General features: G+C 41.3%; 1 protein-coding gene across 6 annotated transcripts in view; it reads left to right on the forward strand.

Annotated features, from left to right (window-relative positions):
* SNCAIP (synuclein alpha interacting protein) overlaps positions 1-19,086 on the forward strand; it is a 142,639-nt gene that overhangs the window by 72,814 nt on the left and 50,739 nt on the right. For all 6 annotated transcript variants that reach the window (XM_074360549.1, XM_074360551.1, XM_074360552.1 and 3 more), the window contains 2 exons: positions 415-517; positions 13,224-13,296. In XM_074360549.1, coding sequence (XP_074216650.1) covers positions 461-517; positions 13,224-13,296 — 130 coding nt within the window. In that variant the 5' untranslated portion in view covers positions 415-460. The remainder of the gene's footprint in view (positions 1-414; positions 518-13,223; positions 13,297-19,086) is intronic.

A 19,086-nucleotide genomic window follows, 5' to 3' on the forward strand; every position in this document is an offset into this window, starting at 1 on the left:
AAGGATATGCCACACTAACGTTTGAATATGGTTGTCTTAAGATTTCAAGGTTTGCTCCCCATCCATGAAGCCCCTTCTTTCATCCAGGGTGTGGTTAAGTGTTAGATGTGAGCAGGGTCAGGCTTATTATGGATCAGAGGGGAGTAACCTGAGTTACTGCTCTGGCAAAGACAAACAGGCACAAATGAAATAAAGCACAGGACCATGGCTGCTCGCTGGGAGCTTCCTGGGGAGCCTGGAGGAGCTGTGCTTACTGCTTCTGGAAAGCCAGGCTGAGGACATTCGAAGAGAGGAAGTGTGCTCAAAGGCAGCGCTCAATACCTTTCTCATTTTATTTGTCTAAATATAGATGTGATTTTTGGTTCTAAAACAGCTAACCTTTTTGCCTTTGTTTTGTGCTTCTGTCTCGTCCAGGACTTTATAAGTATTTGACCTTACTCAAAATGTGCAAAGAAGAATAATGGAAGCCCCTGAATACCTTGATTTGGATGAAATAGACTTCAGTGATGACATCTCTGTAAGTATTGCTACCTGCAAGCAATGCTTTCAGGTGATTCTGCCTTCCTTTATGTGGGCTGCTTTCTCTATTGTAGTCGGTAGATCCTAAACTCTTCCAACCACGTTTAGAAATTGACAGCATAAATTCTGTTGTGGCAGACAGTATGTAGTCTGGGGGCCTTCTGGACCAAGGAGTGAATCCCACTTCGTTTTCTGTGAGCTGGGGTGAGAACGGCATTTAACCTCACTGGGCCTCCCCTTCCTCATCTGTTTCATTGTTGTCAAAGTTATTCATTGAGTAAATTGATAAAGTACCTGCATCTAGTGGGTACTTGGATAAATTTATTTATGCACATCATTCACCCTATCAATGTTAATCCCTTTTATATGACTGGCTGTGTCACAGCCAGCACTGTCTAGCATTCCCAAGGATGCAGACTGAAGGTTGGCCAAGTTATTAACTTATGAACCATAAGAGGTCCCCAGCTTTGATACATGTTTTTCTACTTCATCTCTTCATGTTTCCATGTTTCTGGCGATACTGTGTTTGTCTGTACTGCATCCTGACACCCAGAGTCGTCTTGGTGTTCACCAAAGCCTTGGGAATCGTGTCTGTAAATCAGCAGTGTTCCAGTCACTGGAGATATCAGAACACACGTTGGACACTGGTTGGGAATATTGAGGAAGAGTAATGCGATGCTAAAAATGGGACCAGGTGACCTCTGAGGCCCTGCTTTATTTTATCCTGTAACGCTGTGGGCTGATGAGCTCCTGAGTTCTCAGGACGTTCACAAACTTCCTGCTGCCTCCAGCTTCACTCATGCTGCTGAGCAGGTCATCTGCCTGCGGCTTGCTTAGAGCTGCATGTGACCGACCCTGGGCTCTGTCATCTGTTCTGCCAGGGGCCACCCGGCAAACACGTCGACCTCTCATAGCCTAGTCCATTTGGGCTGACTCTTGGAGTATGTGATGAGAAGGTTGCTGTTCCTGAAACCAGCTATGTAACTTCCCTTCCCAGGACCTCCAAAGGCACAATTTCTGACCTTACTTTCCATTGCTTTCTCAGTTTTTGGTCACCACTGGCAACTGTCCCAAAAGTATAAGGTCTAACATGCCTCTGGCAGCTGTGTTATTTATCTACTCCTTATCTTGAAGTACAGTATGCATACTGTATGCAAGAACTGGATTTCTGGGGTGGATCTGAGGAATCACCTGTTTGATACAACCATGGGTGAATCTTCTTCTCTTCCCCTTGTGAATTCTGCTATTCCCTATTTCAGCTTCCAGACAATTTTTATTAGTCCTCATTAAGACCAATGTGAAGTGAGGCTATCTCGCCCTCTCTCTCTCCCTTTTTAAATCACTGTGCTTGACTTAAACATGGATCAGAGCATGGTTCTTTTATAACCAGCCCTCTCCAGGTATTTTGAGCTGGGTGGGGAAAAACAAGGAAAGTGAATGATGATGTGGGAGGTGGGGTGGGGTGGAAGGTGTTTCAGAAAGGGACACCTGTAACGATCAGCAATTTGGGGTAGCTCTCTGAGCCTTGATAACAAAATTGTATTTTAAGAGCATGGGTTTTGAAGGCACCAGTCTGGGCTCCAGCCTCGTTCTGACCTTTGCTGGCTGCAACCCAGTCACTTCGCCTCTCTGAGATACCCACCTAGTTTTTAAGGTTGTTTTGAGGATTGAGTGAAATAATAATATATGGGAAGCACTTATCTTGGCACACAGTAAGTTGCTTTTTAAAATGGTAGCTTTGTTATTATTTCAATGAATACTACAATAATATTTATATGACCAGTGGTGAAGAAAGAACTCAAGGGAAAAGACCAGGCATCATGTCAAGACTTAAAAAAAATACAATAGAGCAGTTGTATTTACAGAAGAATCATCTGGCAGCAGCTCATAATTTTGATGAATTAGGAATCTCCACTTGAAAGATAATAGAGTATGTTAAGCAATAACTGAAGCTGCTTCACACATTAGGATGCAGGATTATGCAACAGTTGAGCTTCTAGAACCCAACCACTCTGAAACATAAATAAAGATCTCCATCTATAGTTGTGTAACTGCACTCAAACTTTCCCCTCTTTCAGTATATTCCTATTGTTTGGCTCTTTAACCTGCATTTAAAGTGAAATCGGAAGGGAAGAAATGAAGTCACATAGATTTGTTAAAATAATAGTGATGTTAACATTGATTAAGCACTTCCCAAGGGATAGGCATTGTCTTGTTTAATTCTCACAGCAGTCCTGTGAAAAAGGGACTCTTATTAGCTTCATTTCACAGGTGAGGAAACTGAGGTGTGGAGATGTTGCATAAATCTCCCAGGTCACCCAGCTAGTTAGGACCACTGTCTCCAGAATATCCACTGTTGGCCTCAGTTCTTGGGTCGGCTTTACCCATACCACTGGGGAGCATTTGGCAGCACCTGGAGACACTTCTGATTGTCATCACTGAGGAGGTACTACTAGTCTCTGATAGGTGGAGACCAAGCATGCATCTCAGCATCCTGCAGTGCACAGGAAAATCCCCTGCCACAAGGAGTTTTCTGACCTAAAATGAGGATGACCAACCCTGGTCTATTTAGATCCATTTAAAACTAAAGAAGCTTTGCTTTAACTAATAATCTCTGTAACATGGTAGATTATTTTATAATAGTTCATCTGATCCAGGTTCAAGACCTTAAATGTGCCAGAGTCTTATTGTGCTTATGTTATGACTTCATGGGGAGAGCAGTAGAGACGACCTCTAAAATAGTGAAATGATTGTTCTCGGTGTGCTTAGGTAACCCAGGAGCAATAAATTCACAACTGCTCTAAGGGCTACGTGGAGACAATTCAGATGCTAACATTGGGGGGAACAACCCACAAAGATGTGTTCAACTTGCTAATTCACTGGCATAACAAGCAATGTAGTCTGCTATAAACGTGCCTATACTGTTAGGATTCTGTGAACCTCCTTTTCTGGCAGCTCTTAGGCTTTCCTAGTTTAGTGGCAGGAAGGGGAAAGGAAAATGCACAATACTTTTGAAAAAGATGTTTACAAAAAAGATGCCGTGTTTAAAACTCCCCTTCTTACCCTCCAACCATCGCCCTTTTACGTATTATAGGGTTTCTGTTTCATGATTTTCCCCTCTGGTTGTGAGCCTGGTTCTTGTTTTAATTAAAACACAAGCTGTATATTGGTACCGAAAAACAGCTAGCAGTTTTTTGCCTTTACCTAATGAGACAAAACACAGAAGGCAATCAAGTTATTTTGAAGTTTCCCAGACTCAAAAATAATGCTCCTCTTTTGCAAAATGCAGAGTTTAAACTATACATTCTTGTAACCCTGCCATCCATCTCAAAGGGCAGAACGTTGTGCAATAACTGCAGAATTGTGAGGGAGAGATGACGACACGCATAAACACAGGGGTTCAAAGTAGGGCTTCACTGTCACGGCAGATGTGTCTGTGGATTTCCTTCTTTATTCCTATGGAAGCCAGATCTCTCTGTCTTAAAGAAGAAAAATGCTCTGGAATATTATTTTACCATAGGGTTCTTAGAAGCTGCGATGTAGTAATTGTGTTAAGAGTGGCCAACTTGCTGTTCTCAAAAATAGTATTGTATATAGGACTGAATAAAACAAAGGCCAAACCACGGACCCACCGAAGAGCTTCACTCATGAACCATCATGTGTTGGCTGTGCCCCGTCCCGCACTGAAATCTTTAAATCAGCCACCTTGTTTAAGCCTCTCACCAACTCTGCGAGGCAGGCTCCATTTTCATCCCGTTTGGCAGTTAAAAAAAAACGAGGCTTAGAGAGATAGTATGACTTTCATAAGGTTACAAATAGATAAGGGGTCACGATTTAAATACAGAACTATTTGACTGCATAGTGTAATGCTCTTCTGAGCAACTTGGTTGAGTAGAAGAATCTCTGAACCAGTCATCTCGCCCATGACTGTCCCCAGCTGTAGTAATTGCAAACTGCTTTGTGGAAGTAAGGGAGTTGGTATATAGTGTAAATAAATAAAATAAGATAAACCAAGAGTACTTAAGCAAGTCTCTTAATTTTATTGTATCTCAACTTTCCCATCTGTAAAATGATAATAATCCATCTCTACCTATTGCCCTGGATTTTAAGGAGAATATATGAAAATTTATATATGTATATATGTAAACACACACCCTCATATTTATATACAAACACAAATGCACATTTATGTATATGCACATATGTATACACACACCTACATGTGCATATATACATATACATGGACATGTAAATATACACACACATATGTGCACACACATAAGTAGAATTCAGTGCAATATGCTATTCCTCAGCACAAGAATTGTTACTGCCTTTCTGTATCACCATGACTGCAACTTTCATGAAAGTTGACATTTTTTGTAATTGCATAGCCTATTTTTTGTGCAAGTCAAATGAGATCAAGATAATAAATATCCTTCCACTTTACTCTCCCCTTTGACCCAAGTCCTGCAACCCTGAGTAATAGCACAGAACTATGTGGGTTCATTTTCCTAAGATACTTAAACCACTCTCTGGTAGAAAAATAAATTCTTATGGCAAGTAAATCTCACTCTGAGTGAGTTTTCATATTTTTCCTTCCCACAGACTGGGCATTACTTGCACTAAAATACCTGCTACCCTCTGTTTTGTGTGCACCCCGTTTTACTCAGCTCATCCCACTAACGCTTCCCGGATTTCATTACGTTCTGACCACGAGCCACTTCACAGCAGTGGGAGGGCTTGAGAACGGGCTTGTAGAGCTTATCAGAGGATTCAGGTGCTGAGTTGGGCGGGAAAGAATCCAGCTTGTGTTCCAGTTTTAGGTGCGAGAAAGGCTGGAAAGATATTGAAGGTACAAAGAACCTGTCTTGCCCCTCCTTTCTAGCAAAGAATCCGTCTGAGACCCTATTATACTTTCCTCTGTGCTTCCTAGAATGTGGCCAAGATGTTCAGGTGGGCTCTTATTGCCTCAGTCCCTTCTTCGCTGTCCCCGTCTCTCAGCCCTGCCCTTCTGAGCAATCGCCCTGCTCTTAACCTCTATTTAAACTTTCCTTAGTGCTTCTCAGTATGATCTAGTTTCATCAGCTGTTCAGAATGCCCCAACTTTTTGCAGTATTCCTTTTGCAGTGTCTTGTATTCATGTCTAAATCACCTCTCATTCATCCCTTCTCCAGCTCCCCATCATCCAAAACGTTACACTTGTTCTAATATCGTATTTGTGTTATCTTGTTTTCTTAATACACACCGGCATAGGAATTAGGAATAATCTCTTCCAGACACAATAAATTCTAAATTCACATCCCATAACTATTGTTAGAGTACAGATCTAGAACCCAGGTCCCTGGACTTCAAATCTTGGGCCTGACTGACATCTCTCCCTGAGAAGGTAGAGAGCAACCTTATGGATAGAGTGATTTCCAAGAAGAATTTAGCAACTGCCACATTTTTGTATTTCCTCTTCTCTTACCCTGCAGATAGCCCTCAACGCTCATCTTGCCTGATAGTTATAGCATTTATGAGATTGACTAGGCAGGTTATGCATACACTATTTACCATTTATGAACAAACTAGATTTTGTGCCATTCTACTCAACAAACATATATTAAATATCTACAGTGCCCCAGGCCTGGTTCTGCGTCTGCACATGAATGCCACAGACTTGAATACCTTATGATATCAGGTTAACTTCATGGTGGGTCACATTTAATTACAATATCAAATTCCAGTCTTGGCAGCCTTTTTATTTTGGTGGGGATTAATTATTGGCTCACAGTTAAAACTAGACAATCACTGAAGTCAAACAAAGTTTACAGCCAGCCATCTACCCTACTGCAAGATAATTTTGTTTTCTAAATCTTTTGTCATCTGTAATTTTTGCCTCAGTAGTTACCAATTTTGGCTTCACTTTAAATCCTCATTTTTCATACTTTTAAATGTAAACAGTAGCAATAATAGCTAACATTTATTGAACACATACTAGATATTGGACACTATTCCTGATGTTGTACATTATTAGCTCATAATCCTCACAGCCATATTCTGATGCAGATTCCACTAGCCCCTGTTTTATAGATGAAGAAAATGATGATACACAGATTAAGTAACTAAGATTAATTAGCTAGAAAATGGCGAAGCCAAGATATAACATGTGCAGTAGTCCTAGAATCCATGTATGTAACCACTGCATTGAAAATGACTTCTGCTCAGCCCCTTGGTCACCTCTGGGCACCCTCATTCACCACATCTTTTCCCATCTATGACCGCTTCTCACAGTAGAAGGGGGTCATTCAATGCTGTCCTCTCATCACCGTTAGGCCCCAATGTGGGTCTTTGTCTTTTGCCTGATTACAGGTATTAGCATTAGAATAGAGTTGTTCCTGGTATATTTTAATATGGTCAGAAAGGATTACTAAATTTTCCCAAGTATCAACCACAAGCAATACTTTAGCATAGAAAAATTTGATTATTAATTTTTAAGTACTTCTTGGAACATAGGATAAAACCTAGGAATAAGAGCAAAAATCAAATACATTTGAAAATAGGATTATTTACAATACTTTCCTTTAATAGAGACTGAATGGTGGGAAAAAATACATTTAGATCAGGCTGGGATAGATATATGAAAATGTAGATCACCAATGTCTGCCCTATGTAGAGGTGGTGTTTGGAGCTATGGGAGTCAGTGAAGTCACCTGTGAAACATGGAATGTGGAAAGGGAAGAATGTTCCAAGGAAGGAAATGTGCAGAAGTGTGTCCCATGCAGTAGAAGGAAAAAGAGGCTTCTACTAAAGAGATAGGAAAGAAGTTTTCAGAGATATAGGAGGAAAACCAAGGGAGATAAAAAGAGGGGAGGGATGATTTAAAGAGTGTAAAGAAGGAAGTGATCGATAGTGGGAAATAGGTCATTAGAAAGGAAAGGTTTGAAAAGTGCCACTGGGTTTCCTGGTTAAGGCTCATTGGTGGCCACAGTGAGAGCAGAGCCTGCAGGTGATGGCACAGAAGCCATGTGGTTGTGGCTGGAGGAGTGAATGCAGACGTGAGGAAGTTGAGACAGGAACCAAGGCAATTCTTTCAACAAAGATAGCTGTGAACCCAAGAGCAGGAAAGTCCACCTGTGGCCAATAGCGGAGGCAGCAGGGATGTTTGTTTCATTTTATAGGATCCGAGGAGAGATTTGATGTTGAGAGAGTAGCTGAAACGGAGAGAGGAGGGGGTGATGGTAGAGCATGAGTCTGGGGAGATGGGAGAGTTGGAGATCTAAGCACAAGCAGAGGGCTAGTGTTGAAGGGGTGAGTCGTCAGTACCACATCCCCAGAGAAGGGCAAACGGCGCGATCTCTTGGGGAGGGTGTGAAGTCAGGACACTTCCTGAATTGGAAGGTCAGGCCATTGGAGAGGAGGTCATAGTTTAAAAAAAAATACTGTGTTTCTGAAAAATCTCACTTCAGCTGTGTGTTTTTGCTTTCACTACCAGCTTTGCGTGTTCACATTTTTGTCATTTTATTGCGTGACTCTTGAGATGCCTGCTGGAATTTTGGAGAGCTATGTGAGAAATCATGAATTTCAGGATAGTTGTTTGGATGACTCGCTTGATTGTTTCTTTTGGAAACTTAATGGGACCTTAGTTGTTTAACAGTCTCTAGCCTGAATAGGTACTTGGGATTTTAGTTCTTTCACTCTCTGTGGCTCGTGGCCATTTGAGTAATGTCTGCTTGTTCACCCAACTGGCTCTAGTTCTCAGGGGTAAGGGCCAAAGCTTTTCAGTCCTGAGCAGTATGTAGGGTGGTCAGAGAGCCCCAAAGCCCAGTGTGAGGATCACACTATGTTGTTGTGAATCCCATGCGTGCTCAAACTATTTTGCATGGCAGAGTGACAACGTTGACTGGCGTAAGCCGGGGATGTGTAGGATTGTCTTATGTCATAGCAACTCTGTGTGATTTGTGAAGTTAAGTTTCAGTGTCTGTTCTTGGCCATGGGCTCTCTTGGATGAAGAAAGACCAGAGAAGCCAAATAATGTGCTAAGACAGGCTGGGCTGTCCCTCCTTTCCTTCCCAGTCCCGACTTGGCCCCCCTCTTCCTGCCTCATCCGTTCTCACGTTTTGATCTACTGAGCTTGACATCATGAGAGGAAGGAAGACAAGGGAAGAGCTGTAGTACACACGGAAAATGTGTTAGAGCGAAGAGACCAAAACATTTAACATCATTTCACAGTTTGCAAACTGACTTCACTTACATTATCTCCTATAATTATCTGTGTTTTATAAAGAAACTGAGTCCCAGAGATAGGAAATGATTTATTTGTCCAGAACTGCAGAGTTAAGAAATGTCAGAACGAGGACTGGAATCCAGAGCTTCTGGCTCCACATCCATTGTTCTTTATACCAAAAGCTAAGGCATCAAGCAGCATTCATGCTGTTGATATATTAGAAGGGTTTATTCTTTTAAATATACCACGATGACATTGCTAAACTCATAGTTAGGAGATTTACTAAAAATATAACTACCATCATTATTACTATTTTTATTGCCACTAAAATCATGGGCTACATGGGGTATTCCTTTTTCTGAGTTCAATAAGTACCTAGTATCTTTGGTAAATAAAATCTTGTCCACCACCCTCAGAAAGCAGAGAAAGCAGTTATGTAAGCATGTAGGTGAAATGCCATGTGATAGATTCTATAATGGACGCGTGCCTAAGATAAGGAGATAAGGTAGGGCGGTGGTTCTTGAACTTCAGTCTGCATCAGGATCACCTTTATAGAAACAGAGATTGCTGGGCTGTGCCCTCCGAGTTTCTGGGATGGGGCCCAAGAATGTGAATTCCTAACAGGTTCCTAGATGGTGTTAATGTCGCTGGTTTAACCACACTTTGAAAGCTGGGATAAGTTCCATCCGGGAGGACCAGAGAAGGTATTGTAGGGGATCCACAAGAAATTTGGTATCACTACAATCAAAAGAAGTGGACACGGGTGAGAGATTAGTCTGAGGTCACGGAGGGCTACATGAACCATACCAAGGCATGTGGCCTTTGTCCTGTAGGCAGTGCAAAACCACTGGAGGATTTGAAACAGAGAAGCGCCTTAGTCAAATTTGCATTTTAGAAAGCTAGTTAATTCTAGTGCAAGTATGGAAGCACAGAAGAAACTCCCACTTATGACCTAAATATGAAAGAACTCCCTTGAACATCTATTAATATTATGCTCAGGGATCTATCAAATGTGTGTACAGCTTAGTATTTCAGTCAAACAGCTAATAAGTCATCATGTGCCATGCATATGTACAAGTCAAGGGTATCATTCTTTTCCTCATGCGCTTGTCGGAGCCAACACTAACATGTGGAAAACGGAGCATAAGGCAAGGCGGTTTTTATTATTATTATTATTATTTTATTTTTTATCAATGGCAGAAAAGAGTAAGGTCAGTAAGGGCTGAAGCAATCACCCAGGATTTAATAGAGAAGGCAGAACTCAAGCTGGCCTTGCAGAGCAGGGACATTTCCCTGGCCAGGGGAAGGCACTGAAGGCAAGCTGGCCTCCAGAGTAAAGAAACTTTGAGGAGGGGAACTAAACTTTGAATGCACAGGGACATTGAAGACGCAGAGACAACTGGACAACCTTTAGCAGAGGCTTTTCTTAAGGCATGATGGAGGAGTGGAAAAGAAGTCTAGATCAAAAAGGCTGTTTCTACAAAGAATGACCTCTGGGAGATTTTTAGAGAAAGAATAAATTAGAGAACAACACAGAGATAGGAAATAGTCTTCTCTGCCATCTGCAAGCCCCCTCTCCTTTCTTATCACCCACGGATAATAGGAATCCAGGGTACAGACTATAAAGTCTTGGATTGGGGTCAAGAGACAGGGAAGATATACTGGGTTTTGGTTCTGTTAGGGCCAAAGTAACAGTAGTTGCTACCCTAGGAACTGGCCATCTGACCTGTGAACTGGGGTGAAGGCCTGGGGGGTCTTCTCCTTCAGCTCCCAGGTGGTAGTACAGTGCACTCGTGAGGGGAGACTTCCTGGGTCATTTGCTTATTCCCAAATTTGCAAATATGAAAAATTGTTGTGTGTTCGTTTTGTGAATTGTGTGTTTCCTCTGCATCTCTTCGTATCACAACTTAACTTTTTATAGAACACTTCTTTAAGGTTTATCTTCTATCCAAAGAGCAGTGTTTGTACTTACTAAAATCCACAAATTGATTTTCTCCTGTGTGTCCTTATAAAGAATGGCAGATTTGTTCACAGGGTAGATTGGAGTCACTGCTGCATTTGACATTCCATATACCCTTACAATTATTCAAAACTTTGATTTTTCTGGCCACCATACCATCTTTTTCTTAGACTGCTGTATTTTTTATTTCCATTGCCAGGAGCAGCACATGACTTTTTCATCAGTGTCATTATTCCCAAGGAATTAAGATGGATGCCTTCACAAAAGTGACTCCCTGTATGACCAGGGGTGGAGCAGCAAAGCTGCCAGGTGTGACGTAGGTCGAGACAGTGGGTGAAGCTCAGCCAGGCTAGTCTCTGCCTGGAGCTCAGTCCCCATACCAACCAGGAAGCCTGTGCTGTTCAAATTTAAACTTCATCAAATTAAAAGTGATTGCACCCTGTGGACCTTTGAGGTCAAAGTGGAAGAGTTGAAGGTGCAGCTAATAAATCGGAGATTTTGACGTGCCTGACCTTGGGGTTGGGGGGTGGCAGATAGGATATATGTGGTTGGAAATGCAGATAGCAGCATGCCTGGTTTAATGAAATACGTGTCATTAAGCCTACTGAGAAACTTATTGAATTTATCATTAACTGTATTTAAACACAATCAATCTTAAATTTCTTCTTTCTAAAATTTTGCCTTGGAAGAAAAGGGGAAGAAAAAGGAAAGAGGGTAAGACTTTGCCAAAGGGTGCTTTCATGGAGCACATGGCAGCCGAAACAAAAGGCCCAGTTTTAATTGAATTACAGACTGTGTAATTATTTAACCTGTACCAGCTGGTCTCAAGAAGCTACCAGATTTCCTTAGAGAGCTTGTACTTGGCCAGAAACATAAGGTAACTTATTAGTAACAAAAATGCCTTCTATATATTATGCCCCACTCCCAAAGAACATAATGTAAAAGGGGAAAAGAAATCCTTGGAGTTCATTTTTGGCTCAAGAGGCAGTCCTCCCTCCCTGAAGTGTGTGAGTGGGTTTGCCAGAGCACCTGTAGTCTCTGAGGAATGGCCAAGGTAAACAGGATGTTATTGCATCAGATAGGTAAGAGTAATTTCTCTAATTAGTCATCTGAGATTTCGTTTTTCACTTAGAAGTCCTGGAAATTTAATTTGTTTGTGATGTGCAGTTGGCAAACTGACAATAGCTCCAACTGCCCCTCCCTCTGTCTTGCTGTCCTGATACTGTGTGGAAAGCACAGGGGTGGGGAGATGGCTGGTGTAGGGGGGTCTCAATGTAGACACTTTACTTCATCTGTCAATATCAAGCTAAGGAAAGCACCTTCTTATTGACAAATGTGTCCTAATTACACATTCCTCACTTGTAATGCTAGAATAATCCTAATAAGTTTCCCATGATCATTTTTCTTTTAGATTAAACGGTTTTTTTCTCCATCCCCCTCCCAGTTCTGCAACAGTGAAGTCATTCCAAATACATGCTCATTTAGCTAAGAACATTGTTCTTAAAGGTACAGAGCAAACTATTTTTAGGCAGCTATGTTTTATGAATTAAAGTATGATTGAAGACTGTCCCTGACTTGGCCTCTAATTAAAGAGAGTTCATCCTATTTATTTTGTTTGAAAACACCCTTCTCCAAAGAAAGATTGATTGGCATCAGACATTGTCCCCATATATCATAGCTATTGATTTTACATTTGTTGTAGCTCTTCTGATTTTATGCCCCTTTATGTCATAATTTGTTATCCTGATAGCCGGCCCCTGAGTTGGTGCTGGGGCTGAGCCTGCGAGGCGGCTTCTTTCAATTCAGACTAATCTGTACGTGGAATAGATGAGCTTTCAAACACAGAGCCATGCTCCTCTTGCTTTTTGTAACATAACCTCAGTATTTCCCATGGAGAGTACAGTAAAATCTGTGGCAGGTGGCAACATTTAGGGACATTTCTGTCATCCAAGAGATACGGCTCCTGGCTTCCCTGGATGCCCCAGGAAGCTGGGTGCTCCTCCTCCTGGCTTCTCACGAGTAGATTCGCTCTTGGGATTCAGAATGGAAGTATTATGGCTGTCTTCTAGAAACTGTCAAGGTCAGAAAAATCCTTCCATCTTCCACAAGTAGCAGAAGAGATAGAATGTCTGCTGGATACACTCCACCTTGTTTGTTAAAAAACTGTCCAGCCCTCTTTTTTTTTTTTTTAATGAGGGGGAGGTAATGAGGTTTATTCCTTGATTTCCGCTTGGAGGAGGTTCTGGCGAATGGACTCAGGACCTCTTGAGTGCTGAGCATACGCTCTACCACTTGAGCTATATCCTTCCCCCGTGCAGCCCTCTTTTTAATGTGCATCTACTGACATGCTTGTGGGTAGAGTTTGGGACGCTGCCAGATCATCCAGCAGCCCGTTTAGGGTAAAATTAGATAGACTTTCTGGATATACGTGTTGTACTCAAGTATCACTTCTTGTGTTTTGATTTTCTAGCCAGTTTGAGCCAATGTAATACTCTCATTTTAAATTTTACGCTCTCTCTCCTTTGACTTCCTATTCAGTATTCAGTCACATCACTCAAGACCATCCCGGAACTGTGCCGAAGATGTGATTCGCAAAACGAAGACAGATCAGGTATGTTTCGCTCCCCACCTCTCCTCTCCGTCCTGACTTTTCAAGTGTGGGGGACTCCCTGGAAGCTCTCTCCCCTCACACTGGTTGCTCTTGGTTTCTGTTTTCTTCTTTTATGGCTTCTCTGCTCACCCACCCCCACCCTCAATAAGCAGATGTTCGGTCATCCTCCAAAGGCTAACTGGACAGGGAGGCCCTAATGAGGACTCGGCTGTATACAAATAAGTGTAGGCGATCATTGCGGCAGCTCCAAACCACAGTATACGCAGCAATTTACTGAAAACCCGAGAAACCATTGGTGACAAAACATAATGATGCAGGCGCCAATGAAAAAATGTTGGATGCATTTACTACCCATATGGCGAGGACCAGCTTGGGGGATGGTGCCTTGCCAAAGTCTGAAACCCTATCAGGGACGCGACATGATAGAATCTGCAGTAAGCATACTGTAACAGTTAAGATTAAAGCAGAGCTTTGGAGTTTAATAGTGTAAACTAAACAGAGAATTATGGCATATAGATGAAAACCAGCTGGCTGACCTCTTCTCCCTGCACACCCCTCCACCCTGACAAAAAAAAAGTACATTCAGGGTTGTTTTTCCCCTCTGTAAATCAAATTAAGCCTCTCTGCTTTTCTCTCTGTGATGGGCAAAAATGAAAATAAAAAGGATATTGATGGGAATGATACCATAGCATATTAAACTATGAAATGATGTTTGTTATTTTTCCAAGTAATTACTCTGAAGCATCACCATTAACCTTGCCAAAGCTGGACCTCTGATAGTAACTGGAATCCTGAGAACCACAGATGATGGAAGACTTAAGATAATCTGCGAATTATGTGCATCGTGCTTAAAAATAAATAGATGGTCCTTACCTATGCCACTACTAAAATTCTAGGCCTTTTGAACTGAAAGGACCTGTAGAAAGCTAATTTACTTTTCTCTGGACTGTTTGTTTTCTTTTGACATTTTGTTTAGATGAAATTGAGAAAATAATTAGTCTATCTAGGTTTGTTTATCTTGGGGTTTTTTGGTGTAAGTGAAAGTAATGCTTCAATGTGTGGGTCAGAAACATCACAGAAGATAGTTTTAAGTTCAAATGAAAGTTTTCATTTATCTTGGTTTTTAAAAAATGTTTTAATTTCAAGCACACTCAAGTTTCTGTGGGATTTAACAGAGGCTTTGGCCATCATGCTTACCAGGCTGTGCCTCCTTACAAGGCATCGCCAGGTTCAAAGCTGAACCTCTGACTGTGATCAGTGACAGAAGCAGCAGACGCAGTGGACAGGCCCCAGCCTCGGAGTCCAGAGACCTCCATCTGAGTCAGCATTCAGCTGTCCATCAGTTAGATGACCGTGAGCCTCTGACTCATTATCTATAACAGAAAAAAGAAACTTGTTCTGCCAGTGTTACCACGCTACTGTTAGGATAAGAATTAGGTGATGTATCTGAAGGTACTTTGTAGGTACAAGATTTTCTTTCTTTCTTTCTTTTTTAAGTTGGAGATGGGGAGTAAGAGAGAAAAAATAATAGCAAATACTTCAGTAGTTTTTAATGTGCTAGGTACTGTAAGCCCTTTACTTATATTAATGCAATTAATCCTAAAATCCCTGTGAACTTAAGTACTATTACCTAACAAGTACTATTAGGATATTTATATTACAGATGGGCAAACTGAGGCACAGAGCAGAGAAGTTAATTAACTCACCCAGAGTCACACAGCAATTACATTACAGAGCTGGAATTCCAGCCCCAGGAAGTCTGCTCTAGAGTCTGCTCTTATCCATTACATATACTGTCTCTCAGATAGCTGCACTTAGGGACAATGATTTAATTTTAGGATATTATCCTTTGAAAACTTTAAAAGTTAGCATTTTCCCTCTCCAATGAAGTGGAAAATTCCTTTTCTCTGTTAAATAGCTTCTCTTGCTTACCAAGTTAAGTGAATTAACAGAAGCTTTTAAAAATAATTTTTCCTGGGGCTGGTTTATTCCATTTTCTCCAGGTCTTATGACTTGTAGCCACTTCCACAATAGCTGATGTTACACATTTATTCTGTGGTTAAGAAGAAAGCCAGTTTCAAGTTCAAAAGCTTTTAAACATCACCCAGAGCATAGATCCATTGCTCAAGGTAATCACCAATAATTAGACCTGACATGAAATGGATGTGTGAGGGAACAACTCAGTCCTCTTTAATGGAATCACATGTTCACCTCCTTTGATGGACCATTTGGAGGCTGGTAAACCACTTTCTAATAGAGCAAGAGTGATCCTAGAAAAAGAAACACATGGAAAACTCAGTCTCTTCAAAGTATCACTGTAGAATTGTCTGTGAGCTCCTTTGAAAGAAATCTCAATGTGGTAAAGTTTTCACCATCCATTTCTGAAAGAACTGAGGTGATCTCAGTTAGTTGTGCAGGCATTCACATGTAGAAATAACCCCCACACTCCTACCAGTGCCTCCCAATCTTTCTTGTTTCAACAACCTAGGAGGAATTTGTTCCAAGAGCATTTGCAGATTTCCATCTTCATGGTTGTCTTTTCAAACAGGTGGCAGCAGAAAACACCTTGGCTTCTGAGAAGAGGCCACATTTTCTTCTGATGGGGCACCCTCCAGGGGAACATTTCCCTAAACCTTCTGCCACTTAGAACGTACTCCACCTGACAAAGATGTTATCTCTTTACCTTTCTGAAGTATTTAGGCATTTTCTATTTTCTGTAGATTGTCAGATGTTAACATCCATCCTTGTACTAACAAGTCTTTGGCTAGATAGGTGTCCTCGGACCCATTTGTTCTTTTATTTATTCATTCCACAGCTAACCTTTGTGTTCTCCATTCTATGCACTGCAGACACAGGGAAGAACAAGATGTAGACAAGACCCCTGTTCTCACAGCACTTCCATTCTAGGGGGTGACGGACGACATGCAAGCAAATGAGTAAATAAACTGGATCATTTCAGATAGTGGTAAGAGTGATAAGTGCTGGGAAGAGCATTGCCAGCAGGATCCCTATTTTTCTAAAAACTTATTAGATGGAAAGAAGCTTCAACCTTTAGATTTCTAACTCCCAGTAGAAGAAACCACCCTAGAAATCATCTAGTTTGAGAGAACGTGGGAAGGTGCAAATAATAAAAGCAGATGGGTATAGTGTTGACAGTGGAAAGATATGGATAAAGGTTATACAGGTGCTCTTTGTATTTTTATTTTTTCAACTATTCTATAAAGTTAAATGAAAATGTGTTGTAATTATAATTGAATTTTTAAAGGCAAATGATAATAATAATGTAGTTCAAACGCCATCAGATCTTTGAAAGCGATCCTTATTACCCTGACCGTGGGGTTGTCCAGCCTGTATTTTGTCACTTCGGTCACAGGGAGCTCACAGTCTCAAGAAGCTTCCCATTCATGAAGGTTAGTTTTTCTTCAACCAAAATCAGTGTCCGTCAAATTTTCAGTCCTTGACCATGGTTCTTTGGAGCCATAGAGAAGGACAGTTGCCCGCAGCAAGGCTGCCACTAAGTGTTTGGAGGTAGCAGTCACCCTGGGTTCTGTCTTCTCCAGACTATAATTTCCCTCCACAGTTTTGAGTGTCTTCTGCTCATGCTTCTGGCTTTCTTGTGGGTGACTGCAGTTTCCCAGCATCCCTTTTAGAAGTGGTGCACCCAGAACTCAACCCAAGGTCATCCCACATATGGTCTTATGGGAACCTGTCAGCCCAGCAGATCAACCCCGGGACTTAACCACACACCTGTCCTGCCTTCCCTCATGGGCTACAAAGTCAAGAGTCATGCCTGCCCTCTTTGCCTGTTTTTTCAAGTGTTTTCAGAGGAGGCAGAGTTCAAGCGAGCCCTGTTGGTGGCCCTCGGAAGCCTCTCTGTGAGAGATACAGCCCAGGGCTCACCTGCTGCATCCCTGGACCCTGGGCTCCACACTGGGCCCTGAGGGAGGCACATAGCTGAGGTTGTCAGGGGCCTGGGCAGCGTCCCTGCACCTTCACTAGCTCACCAGTGCCCATGGGTCTGCCCCTGGGAGTGCCCTTCCTTTAGCTGAAGGCATTGATTCCTATTAAAATCTATGTTTTCCCCTGACAGGGATAATATTTTAAATCCTTTTGCCATCAGTTACACTACACCATGACTAAATTAAATTTTTGTGAGAAAAACAAGTTTTGGAAAGAAGTGTGAAGGAAGTGCAGATACCACAGGCAGGCGAGAGGGAGAGGAAGAAGTAGGAATTGAAGGCCTGAGAAGAAACGTTGCCTGTGCCTGGAGCTGCACAGCTGTTTCTGAGAGTTCCCAGTTCTTTCTCAGGTGCTCAGTGTACCAGGCATTGTGCCAAGTCTTCTGTAAACAGCTTGTTTGCCCCCAAAATTATTTTCTGAGGGAGGACTGTATTATGCCCATTTAATTGATGAGGAAACTGAGGCTCACAGAGAGCGAATAAGTTGCCCAGAGTTCTGCATTCAAAACCAGGTCTGCTGACTCCAGAGCCCCTGTGAAGTTGAGTGCACTGAACAGCAACTGTAGTCCAAGGATCTACAGGTGGCTAGTAGTGTGGGTGCAGTATTAGCATCAAGGAAGTTATGTGTGAAAAATTTGCCCCTGTAAAAGGAAGTTATTTGTGAAATGTTTGCATGTATTCTCTGCTTAATCCCTGCTACTCATGTAGGACAGCATAAGGCAGTGAGTGTCAACTCTTCTCTGTGGTTTCCTCCATATGAGGACCAAGTACGTTATGTCGACATATGGTGTTCAAATCAAACATATTCAATTTCATTGACTTTGAGTTTTTTTAATTAATTGGGCATTCAAATACACATTTGTTTCAATTCATGGCGCTTTAAATATTTTGTGATTCTTTCAAAATATGTATCTGCTTAGCTCATTGTATAATTTTCTTATGAAAGAAAGCAGATAAATATTACTACAGCTTTGCATCTGAGAACTTAGATGTGCTGAGGTTGGAAAACTCAGTTATGTAACAGTAATAAATAGCCCTAGGGTGGGTTTGAGAAGAGATCCTGAAAGAATTTCAATACCTGGAATAGTAGAGAAGATCACTAGTATGACAGTGAGCAAAGGGAAATCATACTTTTAAAATTTAGTATCTGGTGAAACTCATTTTGGATGTATATTTAAAAGTATTGCAAATTTGCTATATTTTTAGTCCCTATGCATGCACATTTTGTGACAAACCCTGAACCTTTGAAAATGTATGGTTTTCTAAGATTTTCAAACCAGCACGAAGAATAATACATTGACATGAAATTTATCCTCTTGACACTGCTGAGACATAGCTGATGATACTAAATATATAAACCTCCTGTTTTCGATTTTATTAAGGTTTCATGCTAAGAGCGTGAAAGTGAAAGTTGATACAGCAGTTTAAATCAAAAGCCCACTGATTAATCCATTTCATATGATTTAATATAAAATCAACTCAGGGAATAGGGAAATGCATTTGCTAAGATCTCTATCAAGAAAATGAACACCTCAGCCTGATGCAGCAAAGAATCAACTGTTTATGACAAAGATTTTATTTAACTCCAGTAAAAATTTACATACAGTGAAACATCTGGATGAGAATGTTAGTCAAAGAAAACAATTATTTTTTTGTTTTTCTTTAACAAAATTGTAAAGGTAACCTAATTTTTAAAGTGGAAGATAAAAACTACAATTAACTAATACAAAATAGCTGTTTTTCTTTCTAGTATTTTTTTCAGGAGGCATATTTTTTGTATGGTTGGAATCATATTGTAAGGGCAGTTTTATCTGCTGCTTTTTTCTGCCGT

The sequence above is a fragment of the Camelus bactrianus genome, chromosome 3 (genome assembly GCF_048773025.1).
Source record: "Camelus bactrianus isolate YW-2024 breed Bactrian camel chromosome 3, ASM4877302v1, whole genome shotgun sequence".
NCBI lineage: Eukaryota > Metazoa > Chordata > Mammalia > Artiodactyla > Camelidae > Camelus > Camelus bactrianus.